General features: G+C 34.6%; 1 protein-coding gene across 1 annotated transcript in view; it reads left to right on the forward strand.

The window, feature by feature from the left end:
* Positions 1-13637, forward strand: part of na (sodium leak channel non-selective protein na) — a 1005813-nt gene that overhangs the window by 205697 nt on the left and 786479 nt on the right. The window contains exons 8-9 of the mRNA XM_090411658.1: positions 1468-1596; positions 10371-10516. Of these exons, the coding sequence (XP_090267784.1) occupies positions 1468-1596; positions 10371-10516 (275 nt within the window). The remainder of the gene's footprint in view (positions 1-1467; positions 1597-10370; positions 10517-13637) is intronic.

Below are 13637 nucleotides of genomic sequence, written 5' to 3' on the forward strand. Positions count from 1 at the left end.
TCTCTTTGCCTGGAGTTTACAAAGTACCCTGTTCCTGTAAGCTGGCGTACTTTGGACAGACAGGCAGATCAGCATCCATCCGTCTAGAGGAACACAAGTCTTACATCTTCAAACACAACTATGGCCATTCAGGCTTGGCTGACTATGTTTTGGACACCACCATGCTCCACCACAGCAAATTCAAGAAAGAGAGACTTTTCTTAGAAGCAGCAGCAGCTCTCAAAAACCAACCAAATCTCAATAAATATGGGTGCATTAAGCTTCCGAAGATTTGGGAAACACTCATCACCAGAGTTCCCACCTTACATTCCAGGCCACCTACTACTGCCCTTAGAGGGTGCTCTACCTAGATAGGACTTTAGTGTCACCCACGTGGTTGGGCTTAGTATTGTTTGTTATTTGTGCATATGTTACATTAATTTTTTGGTAATCCCCGTAGATGTCCTAGTGACTAGGACGAAATATAGGAAGTATTAAAGTCTATTTTAATTCTTTTTGAGTGTTGTCAAAAATCCATTAAGCCTCCAACATGATGTCCTCACAGCACTTAAGCCTCTACACACGTAGGATAAATCAGAATTATTACACTATTGCTTGATACAACAGAAAGAAAAATATGGGAATCTTTGGAAATAGCAAATTACAACTATCAAGACATATCATGATAGTTGTAAGGTTTACTCAAGAAATCACTACTATAACAAAGAACACTGACATGTACTGATAAGGAGGTGATAATTCCACTCTATAAGGTGCTAATTAGGGCTCATTTGGATTTTTGTGCATAGATATGGTTGCCTGCCTGTATCAGTGATAGGGAATCATTGGAGAGACTGCAGAGGTGAATAACTAAGGCTCTCTCAGAATTCTGGAATATTGAGTATGAGGACAGATTGACAGAATGTGGTCTTCAGAGCTTGGTGGATAGGAAGAGGGAAGATACGATTGAGACATATAAGCTAGTGAGAGGAGCTTATCAAATAGATACAGGGGAATTATTGCATAGGAAAATGGGTGACGTAAAAAATTAGAGGTCATCCCTGGAGCCTGTACAAGGGTCATGTGAGTAAAGAGGTGAAAAAGAGATTTTTTGCTGGCACTTGGTGGACAAGGGAATATGTTGCCAGAATGAATGGTGAATGTTCCAATATTGAATGTGCTCAAAGCAAGTTATGATGGTTATTGTGATTTTTGAGTATTCAACCTCCGACGATAAGTCTTTGGACTCCATGAAGGGTTGGAAGTAATACTAAGATTGCTGATTAAAAAAGGTACAGTCATGTCTGATTTTTTATTTGATTAAAATGTGAAATTTTTTTCCTGTTGTATAATATTGAAATAATAATAAATTATTATATAATAATAAATGTATATTACTTATAATAAAGATAATATTTATCAAGTGATTAAGTAGATTTTTAGTGAGAAATGAATGCACTTATCATGTTTTTATTTTTTATTTTTCAGACGATCAAGTCAGCAAATATACAATGTTACTTTATTCTTTTTGTTCTTTATGTCACTTTACGGATTGCTTGGTGTACAGTTTTTTGGTGAAATGAACACCCACTGTGTGGTAAATGGCACAGATCCAGAGTAAGTAGTTAAAGGGCTGTATACTTATTTATTTATTTATTTTTTTTTTTCACATATAGATTGCATGACAATGATATTTAGGTATATCTTGTTCCATAGCGGGTTGTATTTTATTTATTTATTTTTAAACTTTTTGGGATTAAGAGAAAATAATGAAATGTTATTTATAGGAATTTAGTTTTACTTTAAGTGCAGATAGAAGGCCCTTTTTAACAAACAAATGAATGGTATGACTGTCTAATATTGCCTCTAATAGAGATACGCGCATACATTTATGTGTGTCTCTTAGAGATAAGCAGTCGGAGCATTTAAAAATGACTCTGTAGCGAATGTCACTTTGAATGAGCACAAAGAAGAATGTAGATGACGAGAAGAAGAGAATAAAAATTAAAACCTTTGTAATGCATGGAAGAATGATAGGGTGTGCACTCTTCATTGGAAAAGACTTTGGCTCAATTTTGGTTGTGGCATAAAGAATCTTTGTATAGTTTTTTTTCATCTTTGAGTGAGTTATCAGTCTGATATGGGACAGCGAGGTTTTTTTGTCCTGGAAAGTTGCATTTTTTCCTCCCACAAAACAGCCAACCCAGTCAGGGAACATGCATACAATTAACAGAGAAAAATACTGTGTGGTGTAGAGGGGATGGTGTTGATAGATGGTGAATTGTGTAATCTAGACCAGTGGATGTGTAGTGTTTGTAGTGTAGAAGTGTCCTCTCATGGCTAATGGAGATGGAATGAAACTATGAAAGATTCAGTTATTAAAATGAGATTTTTTGTTAAAGAGGAGAGCATTAGATTGAAAGAGATTTGATGGCAATGAAGCATGAACATTAGAATGGACATTAGTAATATATCAGAAACACAGATCTTCTTAAAATTAGAAAGATGACTTCCTTTTTAGGAAAGTTGGAAAAAAAACATCATTTAGGAATAGAAATCAAAAAAGTACCAAATGGTTGGTGACATTGGGAGAACAATATGCATGAACATCAGTAATGGTGTGAGGAGAAGATGTTATAAATAACATAACAAGTAGAATGTTAAGAAACATTTAAAACAATTTTGTGAAGGGAAAAAGAAGCTTATAAAAGTTCCTTTTTCCCTTTGTGCATATTGCATATAAGTTGATGTGGTAGTATGCACATGGAAAAATGGTTGTTGGATGTATGTGTGTGTGAGAGAGAGAGAGAATATGATGAAACAGGAACATTAGAGTAGAGGCAGAAGTTTAGAAGGTAGAGGCAGAAAGAGGCTTCATGTTTTATGAGAAGTTATTTTTATTTTATTTTTTTATATGATTCCCGCCATGAAAAGGTGTAAACCTAAAGTGCTAAATGTTGATTAATTTTGACAGTATATATTAGAACACAGACTAATAAGTAAATAATTATTTATTGATGATTTATTAAATAATTATAAATTGCTGAATAATAAGTAAATAAATAATTATTTACTTATCAACGTCTGTGTTCTAATATATACTGTCAAAATTAATCAACACGTACGACGAACACATAGGCCTTTCTACGTGTCTAAAGTGCTAAAATTAATGCATTGATTGAGCTAAGGATTTGTGTTTGTCTATTTTTATTTATTTCTTTACATTATCCAGAACTCTGCTTTAGAAATCAAACCTGGAACTTTTTTCCCAAGCCACTTCAGTGAAATTGATCTCCCACCTAAAGACAACCACAAACATCCATATGTATCCAATCTCCAGCCTGTTGGTTGGAGAGTGGATATGCTAATCACTTGGCCATCCAAGCTGGGAAAAAAAGAAAAAAAAATGTACTGTGGAAACAATCGAAATACGAAAAAGCATTTAAAGGAGTTGGATTAATGATATATAAATATATTAGAAAACAAGTACAAAAAATACAATTATATATCAAGCAGAATACTACATTTAAAGCTAAAGAAAGGAAAATAATTCTTAAATGTTATTATTGTCTATGGTCCAGAGAAAGGGAAACCAAAACTAGAAATAGAAGAATTTTATGAAGATGTTCAAAGTGTAATAGACAAAATAAATAAAAACAGAATATGCATTAATAATTGGAGATTTAAATGCAAGAATTGGTAATCAGGCTATTCCAGGCATATTTCAAAGATTTAATAAAGAAATAATCAATGAAAATGGAATAAATCTGATACAGTTTTGTACTAATAATGAACTAAGAATAAATAAAACATTCTTTGATATAATATACAACATAAAATAACATGGGAGAATACAAGATGACAAAAATCTGTAATCAGTTTCATTGTAATTAATAGATAAATCAAACCAGAAAAAATTATTGATGTAAGAGTTATAACATCATCCGACATAGTGACTATAAGTTAGTTCTTGGAAAACTAGAATTCCTAGAATTATTCCAAATTGAAAGTATAAGATACTTATACCAGAAAAGATTGTTAGATAAAATGGAAACATTAGAAGACAAAACAAACAAACAAAGGGGAGAAGCAAAATGGACAAAAAAGCATTGCACCTAAAGTAACAAAAAAAGCATTAGGTGAAAACATAGTTAGTACAAAAGCTAATCAAAGATGGGCATCATTGTTTAAAAAAGAGGGAAAAATTTAGTGAAAGAAAAGAAAAATGCATTTTACTCTGCTTTGTGAAGAATATAAACCTATACAAAATACAGTAAATACCGAGCTAAATAAAATTAAACAGGAATATTGAAATAAGTGCTGCAAAGAATTAGGAGCATGATTTTTATTGTATTCAAAAAAAAGAATCTGGAGAATAATACAAACTTAAAAGGAAGAATTAAATGAAAGTATACTGCTAACAAATATTGGATTGGATAAATGAAAAACTTATTTTCAAAATCTATATACAGAAAAGAACAAAGATAATATAATCAACAAATAGCGATGCTTAAAAAAAAGATAATATAACTTTGGAAATAACAGAAAAGATATTGAACAAACTCTTAAAAGCATTTAAAAACAGAAAATCAGCTGTAATAGATAAGATAAAGAATGAATAAAACTACACTGTATTAAAATATAGAGGGAAACAATTAGAAAAAGAACTATGTCATATTCTAAATACAGTGCTTAAATAAAAAAAAAAAATCAAATAACTGGTGAAATAGACTAACAATACTAATCTTTTAGAAAGAAGACAGGACAAATCTAGAGAACTAGAGGAGTAAATATGCCTTGCACTACAAGGCATATTTACTCCTCTTATTTAATCCACTTAAATAATTTAACTGAATTATTCAGCATCACGAATTTAGGAAAACTAGATCAACAATATATGCAATATTTATTATTGTTATTGTTGTTGTACGGACACCTCGCGGGAGACCCATACTATCCACACAATCTATCATACCTCTCCTGGAACCTGTTAACAGACAAAACACTCACAACTGACTTTGGCAATCCATTCCACTCATTCATAACTCTCAAAGCAAAAAAATCTAGTCCTCACACTCCTACTTACCACACATTTATTCAACTAATAGGGATGACTTCTTGTTCTGGTCTCCACTCAGTTACTGAAACATTTCCCCTGCATCGATCCTATAAAATCCTTTAAGCATCTTAAATGTTTCTATCATATCTGCTTTTTATCTCCTATCAAACAACTTCTGCAGTCCACATATCCTCAATCTATTCCTCATAGGGAATAATTGGTATTCTCACACCAAATCTAACACTATGGAAAGAAAAGTACTACTGAAATTTAGGAACAACAAAGAAATCATTATACTGAGAGCAGACAAAGGCAACAACACTGTCATCTTAAATACTATGGAATATGAAGAAAAGATCAATAATCTATTATCGGACACATCTGTCTGTGTTGTTCTTAACACAGATCCTACTCACAAAAACCATCTTGATACCAATGAACTATTACGTGATATGACCAACTGGCCTGTGTAACTTAATCAAAAAACTAAAATCTATGTGTCCGTTAACTCCAAGACTATATGGTGTTCCAAAAATCCATAAAGAAGGCACTCCATTACTTCCAATAGTAGATGGTATCCATTCCCCTACTTACAGACTATCAAAATATCTAGCCAAAATGTTACAAGAACACATTCACAACATGGATTCTTATATCAAGAACTCCCAACATTTCTTGGAGAAATTAAAAAACATCAGTTTCTCTGGAGATAATATTATGGCTAGCCTGGATGTCACATCTCTGTTCACAAATATCCCAGTTTCAGAAGTCATTGACATCTTAGAAAACTTGTTCCCACCAAACAACACCAAGTTGTTCAAGCATTGCTTAACTTCAAATTATTTTACATGGCAAAAAAAAAAACCTACTACAAACAACTCACTGGATTAGCCACGAGTAGCCCTCCCTCTCCTTCTTGTGCCGACCTATTCTTAGAAAATCTAGAAACCCAAATTTTATCCCAAATTACTCCAAAACCAACCACATGGTTTAGGTATGTTGACGACATCTTCATCATTTGGAATCACAAAAAAGAAGAATTAATAGATTATCTAAACAAAATTAATTGCTTCCACAACACCATCAAGTTCACATTGGAACTAGAAAAAGATAATAAACTTCCATTCTTAGATGTCCTTATTAAGAAACAAACTGACAATAGCATCAACCTGTCAGTATATAGAAAACCTACTAACACTGGATGCTACCTCCATTTCAACTCGTCTCACCACATATCCCAGAAACTCAGCATTATCCATATGCTCAAAAAAAAGGAGTTATACAGTGTACCACAGACCAGACCCTGGCGACCTACAAGAAGAATTAATGAAAATATCCAAAGATCTATCCCTAAATGGCTACCCTACAAGAATCATCAACAAGATTCTCTTTAGTGACATACCGAAAAGACAACGAGATGAAAACCAGTACATCAGCTCTATAACAATTCCATTTGTTAGTGCCATATCCAGAAAATTAGCTCTTCTTCTAAAACCATATAATATCAGAGTAACCTTCAAACCTATTGAGACCATTCAAAAGTTTATAAGATCACCGAAAGATAGCCATCTCTTTCTACAAATACTCTGGAGTTTATAGCATACCTTGTTCTTGCGGTATTAATTGCATCGGACAGACATCTAGAAGTTTTGATACAAGAAAGAAAGAACACATAGGCTATGTAAGGAATAACAGACAGGATATATCAGGCCTTTCTTCACACTTTGCCTCTACCAACCATAATATTGAATGGGATATGAGTCATATGCCCTACATAGAAGACAACTACCATTCCAGAACATTTAAAGAAGCTGCTACAGTCGCCAGTTCAACAGGTAACTTAAATAATCTTACCAGATATATGGAAAACTCTAATCAGATCATTTAACCAAAAAGAAATGAACTTTCATGAAAATTACATTAAATATCTCAACAAATAAAACATTGCGCTTGCGACACGCGTATTATATCATGTATCATGCATGGTGATAACTTTATATAATTTTTAGAATTGTCGGTTAGTTTCCTAGTTTTTGTTACTTTCTATTGCTTACCAGTGTATTCCTTTGAAAATGCTGACAGATATCAGTGAAACGTTGGATATTAAACTAATATTTACTTGACTAATATACAGAATTAAGTCTTTAATTTATTAACACTAGTAGTCAAGAAAAAGGTCATAAAAAGTAGTCATTCACTTCGGCATGATTAAATATCTAATGTCGTATTATATTGGTGGGATTAGGCTAGAAAAGACTGATGAAGCTAGGGATCTTGGAGTGTTAATAGATAGGAAGTTGAAATTCAGGGGCTGTGTGGCAAAGATTGCAAATACAACGCAAAAGATAATTGCAATGCTGAAACGAATGTTCATATTTAAAGATAAGGAATGCTATTTTGCTTCTTTACAAGGCCTTGATAAGACTTCACTTGGACTATTGTTCTCAGGTCTGGTTTCTGTTGTGATTCTGATATATTGGAGAGAGAGAGAGAGAGAGAGAGTACAAAGGAGAGTTTAAAAATGATATCAGGATTGTGGAATACTGCTTATGAAGACAGATTGAGAATTTGTAGACTGCACACACACACACACACACACACACACACACACACTAGCAAACAGGAGAAAGAAGTGTGACATGATTGAAACTGACAAACTTCTGAAATGTGTCATACATGATTTCAATTGATGGAATTTTTCAATTTATGGAGGGTGGGGAAAGGGCAAGAGGGCATCCTTGGAGGCTGAGAATGAAGGCCACCAAAATGGGTGTGAGGGCTGGATTTTTCTCTCAGAGGGTGGTGCATGGTTTAAATGGATTGCCTTTGGATGTTATGAGTGCAAGCAGTGTGAATGAATTCAAGAATAAGTATGATAGCTGGTGTGTTTGTGTGTGTAGTATGTGGCCTCCCTTGATGAGTCTCTGACTCCCTGGAGGTCTCTCTTAATAATAATAATCACCCTCCTTATAATTCCACATATGTTCTCTTTTCTTTGATACTCCTGCATATCTATTCATCTTCCAAGTCAGAACCACATAGTCACTCTCTCCAACTTGGGGGAGAGATGTCATCTGAGTTGTTATCAGCTTTTCTGATACTATGACCAAATCCTCTTGTTCAATCTCTTGAACCTCTTGTTTCCTCTATTACATGTTGCCTAAGACATTTGTCCCTCAGGAATTCTAGAAATTTCATTTTCTTATTACTACATACATTTTCCTCTTCCCAGCTTATACTGCTGTAGTTAAAATCTCCCATAACAATCATTCTTCTTGTACTTGCCAAGCTCAACTGCCTAAACATCTCCTACTCCCCACCCTCTGTGCTCCTTGGATTGTAGCAGCACCCCATTAAATCTTGTTTCTTGCCCACCTCTACCTCACACCATATGTTTTCAAAACCATTAGTGTCACTGCCTTCCAAAGCCTCCACTCTTATTCCTGCTATTAAATCATTTTCCATCAACCACATCTCTGAGATCCCAATAATCTTTGGCCAGGCTGACGCTATCAGCTACACGAATTTATCTTCTTTATTCTGGATACTCCTGGCATTAGTATAAAGCATAAAAATATCACTGCTTCTATACCTATCATTATCCCCTCCAGATCCAACTGGACTCAGTGTTACCTAATGTTCTCCCCCCCCTCTTCCTTCAAGCACCCATTCTCACAAGAGGCCACTCCTGCTACCATCCACTCTGGGAATTCTAGATTCCCTGCATTGTCACAACAACTTGTTCAGAAAACGGCAATCTCTCCAGATGCCTATATCCTTCCTCATTCAAATGCAAGCGGTCTCTTGCATGCAGTCTATCCTCAAATGTCCTCCAAGCATCCACATATTCCAATCCTCTCTTCTCACACATTCTGGCTATTATGCTATTCATTATTACTGCTTTTCTGCTCAGCTCGCTATTATCATACCTGGGCAACACACACACACACACACACACAATCTTTCCTCTCTGCATTTTCTTTTGTACAACCTCAAGCAAGAATCTCAGATCTCTCGCCACCCGATTTACATTGCCTCTCAAGTCATTCATGCTCACCATCACAATCATGTCATCCACCCTTTCACCCCACTTAATTACCATAGGCACACTGTCTATCGTTCCTCCAGGCAAACACTCCTCTGGCATCCTGTCTTGCACATCACAGATCATCGAATCTCCATACATCACAGCTCTTACCACTCTTTCCTTGATTGTTCTCCTGCATCCCTCACTCTCTCTCTCTCTCTCTCTCTCTCTGACTGTTTCCATTCTCTTCTCTTCCATCGTTCTCATAACTCTCTCTCTCATTTCCACTCTTTCTATTCTCTTTTCTTCTTTCATTCCCATGCCTCTTTCTCTCATTCCCTCTCTTCCACTCTTTTTATTCTTTCCTCTTCTATCATTCCTATATTCTCTCTCTCTCTCTCTCTCTCTCTCTCTGTCATTCCCCTCTCTTCCACTCTTTCTATTCTCTCCTCTTCTATCATTCCCATACCTCTCTCTCATTCCCTCTCTTCTACTGTTTCTATTCTCTCCTCTTCTATCATTCCTATAACTCTCTCTCACTCCTACTCTGATTCACTTTGCATTCATCTCTTCCATTCACCTAATCTCATCTTTCATACTTCTCATCTCATTCCCGAGACAGTCCGCCATTTCTTTCAGCTCATCTCTCTCTCTCCAAGTTAGCCACTCTCACTTGTCATTCATCCTCCCAATCATGACCATCTCTGAAAACTTCACAATTGTTCAAACCTTCCACACTCCCCACTCTTATTTTTTCATTCATATTTCGCTGCTTGTTATTCTCACCTATCACACTACTCGACTCTCAAAAATCTTGAAAATCTCCTGCTCCTGACACAATGAGGTCGGATATCGTAACATCTAACTCACTGTTGTAACATTTAACTCACTGTAAAATATGGTGTCAGTTGAATAAACCTCTCACTGTGAGTCTGCTAACTTCATGGAGGATGTGATAATAATAATATTTTTTCATAACAAAAGTGCCAACAAAATATAACATCACTATATCTATATTACTTCTCAGTAGAGAACAATATTGATCATTGAAACATTTCATAGTTCACTTTTCAAAGTATAGTTTCAAATGTAATATGTTTTCAAATGAATTGAATGCAAGAATAGAAATCATGTTGTTGATTTCAAGAAAGTGCCACAAAAGGATAACTGAATTAATTTTACACTTTATACTTTGATGCAATTTTGACAGCCTTTATTATTGTTTTTCATGTCTCTGTGTATACTGTATGATTAGAGTAATTTTGCTTTTATTTTAGTTTTCATTTAGGTAATTTTTTTTTCCAGAAATGTGACATTAGATGATTTAGCTATTCCAGATACTTATTGCTCCAACAGTCCTCATTCTGGATATCAGTGTCCTGATGGTATGATCTGTATGGAACTTAATTTGCCGAAAAATGTGTCTGGTTTTAATGGTTTTGATGATTTTGGTAGGTTTAAAACACATAAATAAAGACTGAAGATTAATTTATATACTCTAACTAATCCTCTTTAGTAACTGTAATAATATTCTCAGTTTTTTCTAGATACATTTCCTATGCATTTCCTATTATTCCTATTTCCTATTATTCATTTATATAATATTTCCTAAATACATTTCCTATCATCCTCAAAAAATAATTTAATTTACAAACTTTTCAAAATAAGGTATAAAATCCAAACTAGGAATAATTCTTTAAACAATCCAAAATTGTTCATTCTGAAAAAATGCATTTATGAAATCAATATATCTGTTCTAAGGATCTAAATTTCTTTTATATATATGCATTTTATTATTTTATTATTTTTATTTACAGGCTCCTCCAGAGATCCTGCTTAAATACCTATCATATCTCTTCTTGAACACATTTATCAAAGAAGACACATTCTCAACATCCCCAGCTTTGCATCATCTGCAGATAACTGTGTATTACACTCTAAACTAGACTCCTCGATTAAATTAATTAAAAGGCCACTAACCTTGAGTTTTGAATCTCTAGCAGGCTGCTCATCAGTTAGTGGGAGAAGTGACACCTTCGGATAAAAATTACAAATTAGTAAAAAAAAAAATAAAAAAAAAAATTAAAGTAACCCTTCTGATAATGAATAAAAAAAAACACAGAAAGAATAGAAGAATTAAATTGCACACTTCACATAAAATCATAGATAAAACCATTATTTTCATCATGTGATTAAGATAGTGGGGAGAGAAAAAAGGCATAATTCATAAAGCCTATTATTTAAACTATTATTTTTAAATGCTGCTACTGTATAAATGGCACAAATTCAGGTATTTATAAAAGAATTTTTTTCCCTTTTTATTTTAAATGGAACATTTTTTAAAGCAACTCTACTGTTGAAAAATAATTGGATTTCATAAATTTACATTGAATTATAAAATGACTATATACCAGCTCTCAGGAAGCAACTTTGATCATGACATAGAGAAAGAGATATACAGGGTGTTCGGGATAAATTTGACAGTTTCGTAAGGAAAAAGAAAATCTTCTTTGTATCTATTAAATTTAATGAATTGACAAAAAAACATTACAGGCAGAGTTAATTACAATACTATCAACAAGATTTACTCAAAATAACCACCATTAGCATCGATCACAGCTTCAATTCTGCTTCGGAACCTCGAACAAGCTGATGCTACAGTCTCCCTGGGAAGGGCCGCAAAAACTGTTTTAATTTTATCCATTAACTGGGCTTTTGTATTACTGGAAGTGCGATTGGTGTCTTTTTCAACTGCGCCCCATACAAAATAATCCATGGGGTTAAGGTCTGGGGAGTTTGGAGGCCAAACATTTGGACTGGTGAAGTCGTAGAAATTTTCAGACAACCATTTTTGACTTTTCCCAGAGGTGTGGCAAGGGGCCGAATCCTGCTGCCATACATACGGCCTACCATTGGCTACCCTTGTTATCCAGGGCTTGACTACAGTTAGCAACTCCACGAACAAAGCCCGAATTCCAATGCCAGGGTTCTTCAACACCTTTCCTGCAGATTTGCGAGGAATTCTGCTGTACGAACGCAATCAGATCGTCTGCTAGGGATCTTTCTTCTTGCTACATCCTCGTAGTCACCATTGCAAGTCTCTAGTTCATGCCTGATTGTTTTTACTGTATTCAGGGAGCATTGGGCAGCAGTCGTAATATCCTTATTTTGATGGCGGGCATGAATCATCATGATACAAGTTATTCTCTTCCGTGATTCAGGTGGGTTCCAGCTATCCATCCTTTCTGACATCTTGTATATGAATGAAGAAGGGTCCAAACTTTTAAATGAAGAGAAGTGTGTGTTAATACATGTAACTTACGGAAAAATATAATTAATTATAAATATGTCAAATTTATCCCGAACACCCTGTATGTGCTAGGCTCTGTGAGTAATTACAACAACTTAGCTGTTCTCATCTTGCCCAGCAAGTTCAAATAACATTCTGTGAATGTTGAAAGTTTTTTCGCTTCATTGTACTATAAATTAAAGATGCCAAGAAATTATATTCTTAGTTTAATCCTTTATCCAAGTATGAGCAGACAATGGTTGCTTATGAAAGCAATAAAAACACAAAAATAATAGAAGAATTAAATTGCCTTTATTCTTGACTTCAAACATTAGTATACATGACATGATAGTCATACACCAGATTGATGGGTTTCTTTCAAGTAACTCTTAAAACCTGATTAGTTCAAATAAGCAACCCCCAGTTGTTTCAATGAAATTACCTATCTCTCTGCCATAGTCATCACTTTTCTGTTTTACAAGCTAATCTTGCCATTCTATCACTCTTTCTCTCTCTCTCTCTCTCTCACTCTCTCCCTGTTCCACTCCTTGTCATTACCTTACTACACTTGTCACCTGATAGATCATTCATACCAGCCAAAATAAACATCCATTTCACCCCCACCCTCTGAATCCTTATGGCAACACTAACTTCCTTCATCTCGACACCAGGAAAACAATGATATTTCACTGTTTTATTAATTCTCTTGCACAATAATGTGTAAGTGAATTATCAGCTCCTGTGACAAGTTGTATAATTTAAACCTCAATACTCAGAAGGTATCAATGGAGAAGAAAGACGGCAAAATAGTTCCACTGTATAAATAGCTATCTGTCAGTATCTCAGGAGCGATAGTTAACGTATTGGATAAATTGCTGACAAACGGAATTCCGATCTGGGTGGATAGGAATATGATACATTAAATGAGTTGCATGGTTTGAGAAGAATAGGTCTTTTGTCTTAGTAATTTGCTTGCTTTTTTATAATAGAGTAACAATGAAGTTGGATAAAGAAAATGGCTAGTCAGTAATATTATTAGACTTTGTAAAGGCATTTGACAGAATTCTGTGTAGAAATCTGTTGCATATGGAGCAAACAGAGATGGATATGAATCTAGTGATTTGGATTAGAGGGTGGCTGATGGCCAGATATTAAAGAATGGTTTATGGAGAAATAGAGTCCAGGAGAAGGCAGGTGCACAGTGGTGGCCCACATGGCTCAGTACTTGATCCTCTGTTGTTTATTTGTACATCAATGATATAGGAAATGATTTGAGAGGAAAT

Source organism: Typopeltis vanoorti, chromosome 21, assembly GCF_054136105.1.
Source record: "Typopeltis vanoorti isolate ZY-2024b chromosome 21, IOZ_Tvanoo_1.0, whole genome shotgun sequence".
NCBI lineage: Eukaryota > Metazoa > Arthropoda > Arachnida > Uropygi > Thelyphonidae > Typopeltis > Typopeltis vanoorti.